Source organism: Diadema antillarum, unplaced genomic scaffold (assembly GCF_040938485.1).
Source record: "Diadema antillarum isolate AM-2024a unplaced genomic scaffold, OU_Dant_1.0 seq00000738_RagTag, whole genome shotgun sequence".
Lineage (NCBI taxonomy): Eukaryota > Metazoa > Echinodermata > Echinoidea > Diadematoida > Diadematidae > Diadema > Diadema antillarum.
In genome coordinates, this window is record NW_027271636.1 from 336,547 (window position 1) to 342,546 (window position 6,000).

The 6,000-nt window shown below is 37.5% G+C and overlaps 1 protein-coding gene across 1 annotated transcript in view; it reads right to left on the reverse strand.

Moving 5' to 3' along the window:
- The window catches only part of LOC139738361 (STE20/SPS1-related proline-alanine-rich protein kinase-like), a 29,388-nt gene extending 28,945 nt beyond the window's left edge, over positions 1-443 (reverse strand). The window contains exon 1 of the mRNA XM_071648999.1: positions 329-443. Coding sequence (XP_071505100.1) covers positions 329-443 — 115 coding nt within the window. The remainder of the gene's footprint in view (positions 1-328) is intronic.
- Positions 444-6,000: the final 5,557 nt, after the last annotated feature.

Genomic DNA, 6,000 nt, shown 5'->3' on the forward strand with positions numbered 1-6,000 from the left:
CAGTGCAGTGTGCATATGGGCATATGCAGCAGCCGTCGCATCGCATCGAGTCGTGCTCTTGACTACACATGCTTTCCACCTGACCAGCATGAGTGTACACCAACATCCAACAACGGCACTCAACACTCCAAACACAAAAGTCATCGCCGTACGTTACCCAGCGCGTGCCTGGGTGACGCAGTGTAGCACAGCTACAGCCGGCCTGCTGCTGCATGCAGCAGTGATCGCTCAATAATCGCACTGTGTGCTATGAGACAAGGCAGCAATGTTTTGATTGTTAACGGCAAAATCGAGTCATAAACAGAACTGTAAATATCCAGATCATTACCTAAAACTGTTTTGATTTCGTAGCTTTCCCTAGTATTCGGCCATTGCTGGGCAGTTGGAGGTTCCGAGGCGGGAGCAGCAGGGCCTCCTGGGGTATTTCCTGTGGAGCTCGCCATGATTTCAGTTGAATGAATTTTGAGTGTACATTGTACGTACTATACACGTACGTGTTTGATAAAATGTATGCAATAATGCGGTAGTGCACTCAGTGTACGTGTGTGCACGTTGTGTGTGTTGCAGATGGGAAGCGCAATTTCTGTTGGTTTTTGTGCAGCAACGAAGTGAAAAGGCAAAGATGTAAGAGCGAGTGCAAATACCACAAGTGCTAACAATACACTGTCGGTCGCTCATAATGGGTAATGTGCACGACATACAGTACAACACTAGTCACTAGGTCATTATGGGCCGGTTGCAGTGGATGTGGGTGTGGATGTGCGTTCTCTATGGAAGTGAGAGTTATTCAAAACACATACAGTGTGATGAGAAGTCACAAAAATATGTCAAATTTATTTTCTCTCATATTTACCCGTTATTTTTACACCAAAGGAGGAGCATCAGTTCATCCACAGCCATACGGATACCGCTTGTCTGGGAAGGACAGGAGGGAAGGAAGGAAAGAAAATAATTAATTGTTCCGATTTTGAGTTAGCCCATTGTCGGTAATATCGTTTGGAGGTAAAACGAGCTATCTTTTACATAAACCATATAACCTTCTTAACTGAGATTTTTTAAATCATCGCTGTCAGATGGTAAAATGGTCTATCTTCGAGTTAGACCAGTTTACATAGTGTTTGTGGTCTATCTAGAAGATAGACCATTTTACCATCTTATGATGTGTAGCGGGAGTGTATACATGTGCTGTGGTTAAACAGTCTGCACAAAAATCTCATTTATTTTATAATTAAAACCCCAAATAAGCACAAAATTCTTCAGTTATCACTGTTTAAAGGACAAGTCCACCTTCATATACATAAGGATTGAGAGAATGCAGCAATATTACGGTAGAACACATCAGTGAAAGTTTGAGGAAAATTGGACAATCTGTTCGAAAGTTATGAATATTTTAAGTATCTGCGCAGTCACTGCTGGAAGAGAAGACTACTACAGTGTATGATGTCACATGCGTACAACTATATAAGGAAAATAAAAAGAGAATTTCACAAAACTTTACTTTTTGAATAAAGTGCACATTTCTTCGACTTGCTACTGACGTATGTTAAGGGTAATATTATTCCCCCTGCCTTCTGAAAGAGAGAAGTCGAGTGTTCTTTTGTTATGCGAGAAAAATGGAAATATGTTGAATTTTCTTTATTCTTTCTTTATATCGTCGTACTCATGTGACATCACAAGCTATGATAGTCTTTTCATCCAGCCGTGACTGAGCAGAAACTTCAAAAATTCATAACTTTTTAACGGATTGTCCGATTTTGCTCAAACTCTCACTGATGTGTTCTACTAATATTGCTGCATTCACTCAACCCACATGTCTATGAAGGTGAACTTGTCCTTTAATATGCTTCTTCTTGTCCCATTGCTAAAATGCATTATACCCATCTCCTAAAAAAGCTCAAACCCCTAAACTTTAAAGTCATTTTTCTCAGAACAGCAATTTTCGAGATAGACCGTTTTACCATCTGACGGCCGGATTGTTATCGTCCATGCTTTCTATTGTGTATGTGAGATCGTTCTTGCAGTGACTGTGCATATATATCACACAGATGGTCTTTGCCGAGATATAAACTGAGGAATTTTCATGTATAAAACCCCGGACATACATCCATGTTTATCGAGATAATATCTGAGATTAAAACTCCTATATTATCAATATGAATGTGGCAATCTTGATATCATCCTCGCAAATATTTCTTGTTATGTAACGAGTGCATGCAGTATCATTCAAAAGTTTCATTTCAGTATCATTCAAAAGATTTCATCATTTTCTTCATTTGACAATGACCACATTTTAAAAACTTTGAACTGCGGCGTTTATCTGTTTTTGCATTCAAACTAATGATATTGATGGATAGATGGATGGACAAAAGAGAAATGGATGAAAATCTGGGAAAATAACGTTTTGTTCAACCTTCCAGCTCTTTTTCATAATATGAACAGTATGAAGAGTCTGTTTGCAAAAACCGATAAGTCCATATTTGTCAAATGGAGATATTTGCGATTAAAGGTCAAGAAAAATAAAGAGAATAATAAGACAATTTTTGCTTCTTTTGACGATAACTTAAAAAATATACCTGTATATGTAGTGACCAATATATAATTTAAAAGGTATTATTTTGTACTTTATGACAGAGATCGTACTTGAAAATCTTCAAAAATGGACTTATCGGTTTTTGCAAACAAACCCTTCGTATATAAATGCAGAAACAGATAAACGCCATTTTCAAAGTTTGGTTTTATGGGGCATCATCATTAAAGAAAATATAATGTTTTTTAATGATAGGGCCTAAAGCACTCGTTACATATCCCACAAAGAATATTGTGAAGACATTAAGTTATCACGCATACTTTTATATTTTTTGTTTCTCAACAGCTTTAATCCCAAATATCTGGAATTGATACCATGGTGCATTAAAATCCGGGGTTTTTTTGTTTTCTTTTGCATTTAAACATTTTCATATGATACGTGCTACAGAGAGATAAAACACATCAAGACATCAGTATCAGGATTAGTCTCGGACGCGCGGATGGAATGTGGCAAAGGCTAACCAATAGGGCCTATACCAGAGAGTTGAAGTAATAAGTGAAGAGTAATTCTGCTATATTGCAAAACGAGCTTACTCCATTTTGGTTAAGTTGAGATATTTGTGATTAAAGCTGCTTAAAAAGCAAAAATAATAAGAAAATACAGGATATTTTTAATCAAAACTTTTAGAATATTCCTTGGTATGTTACAAGTGAGGTATTGAAAAGGTTTAATATTTTGCTCTATCTGTTGATGGACTTACTTTGAAATGTTTAAAAAATGGCGCTTTTACCTTATTTTGTTTTCTGTTTTCAAATACAATCACTTTACTATGTCAATGAGCTCAAGGAGTTTGACGTCATGTCAATTGTTAATTGTTATATTGTTGCATTCATTTATTGGCAATCGTCATTGCGAAAGATTTTAAAACACCTTAAACACTTGGATTCATTAAACAAATTTTCATTTGATGAGCTGATAGAAAGCTGGGGCAGAAACTGTCGCTTACCTAACCAAACACCGTAATAAACATTGACAAGGTTAGAAGTGACCATGATATTAATTGCGGAAGGTGCAGATATGAACATTCCCCTAAGCGGTGTAAAATAAACAAAATATACTTATGCAAATTATTCAGCCAAAGAATGAAAGCGAAAACCCCACCCTCACCCCTTTGTCGATCCTCAGTTTTGTTCATAATATTACTGAGGAATTGAACAGACCATTTCTACAACAATCAAAGTCCATAACTTCTTGTTTGACCCATTTTTTTTATGTGTTTCGTTTTCCTTTTGTGTTTGCAACTTCTCTTTTCATTTCAAATTCCTTTCTTCCTCCATGTATATGCGTGTTTATCCATCTTCACTCTATACTCCTTTTTCATTTGCACCCAGTGTTTTAATTTGCTGATTTCGTTTTCCCTTAAACGGGGAAAGGGTTTCATCCGTCATTTCTCCACTTTTTCCATCATTCTCTTCTTTTTTTTTAACGCAAGAGACAATGTCACGAAGAGAATTATGATAGTCTGAAAAAACAACACACACGAAAAGGAACGCGATTCTGACATAGGCCCCCATATTTAGCATTATGATAGCGGTCTCCTGTATTTCTTAACTCTTTCAAAGAGATTAACGACAAGCGTGATAATGTTATCAGTGCATCAATGTGTAGACTGCCTATCTAAGAGACATAACTATATTGGCTTAGTATTTTTTAAGTCATATCATAATAGTGTACCTTGTCTTCATCACACTTCATCACATATGCATCCATTTTGCGACATGTAAAACAGAGTGTCACGTTATTTTTGTGTATGTTTGGAAAATGCAGAAATAAAAACCAACAAATCGAACCGAACCGAACCGAGCCATTCGTTGCAGATGCGGAAGGCGCGCGCTATCTCACTGGCACAGATCGAGACAAACTTTTTACGAGTTCTGTTTTAGTCCAGACTGAGTGGTAAAGGGCAGTAGAAATACCTATTATTATCATTATTATTATTATTATTATTATTATTATTATTATTATTATTATTATCATCATCATTATTATTATTATCATTATTATTATTATTATTATTATTATTATTATTATTATTATTATTATTATTATTATTATCAGTATTATTATTCATTACTATTTATCATTATCTCAGCCTTTTTCGCATGGTTAGGCATAAGTATACGCTCTGACCTGTATACGAACCTTTATACAGATAATGCACTCAGATATACATTGCTCGGTTGATCTGCTGCAGCAGATCAGCTAATTCTAAATTGGACTTAACTTCCATTGATTCCAGTTGTGTATAAGTCAGTCACAAACGTCCAATCCTAATTTCTGATATGGAGTTGCATTGTATATTCCTGTCCATGTGATAGATCACAGATCACTACATGAATAACGTACAGGGGAACCACAGAACGGGACCGCTTGGGTGCGGCGAATTTACCTCGTTATCGCCGGACCCTCGTTTTATTTGTATACATTGAGAACATACCCATGAATGTATTCACTGATGGATTATAATTATAAGATAATCATGACGCCACATTTAATTAGTGAATAGTAAAGCAAGAAATGAGACGGCAATGCAGTGGCGGATCCAGAAGGGGCGCACCGGGCGCACGCCCCTCTTTATTTTTCGTTTAAACAAAAGAAATGGGTGGGGTGGGGTGGACCAAAGAGGTTGGATGGACACAGTGGTGGCGTGCGCACCCTTTATTGTAGATCAAAGGTGCCTGGGCCCCTAACTGAATCCCAGGGAATGGGAATGTGCTGTGTGAGTTATCATGAAGCGCTTGCGCTTGTGGTAAAAATGTATAGGTTATCCTATCAAGTTCGCAGTCTCATCAATTCGAGCGGATTGTCCGATTTTCCTCAAGCTTCACCAGTTTGTTATCAGTCAATCCACCATTCTTTTGGGATTCATTCCCCTTTGTGAAGAAATACGACGCAGGTGAAAAGTCTACTTTGTGGGAGGGAGAGAATGATGCTAAATATTTACAGTACTATTAACTTTATGCTCGATCTGAAACTTATCTGTTAATTTTATAAAAAGATAATGTACTTCACGGACGATGGGAACTACTGAATGTGTGTGTGAGTGCATGTTTTGCAATTTGCATTGCTCGAGTCATGCAGGCAAAGTATGGCCTTTTGCCAAGACCCTCTCGCTGTATTATGGTGGTGATCAAAATGGGGGTGAGCGAATCAGCTGACTTGGTTGTCGCACTCGGCTGAGCTCGATTCGCTCGTCCGTAAATACAGGGAGAGGGCCTTGAAAAAGCCTATAGGGAAAGCACAGTGATTCACTGTTATTGTACTATATTTAGAACATTACATCGCTTCGAGTAGCCGATCAAGTATAGATGGTACAGTGTGTATAATCACCGTCAGTCGCTTGATGGCAAGCTAATAGCAGAGAGGTATATAGTACAGAAAAAAACGCACCCTATCGGGTGCGGTGAAGGTAA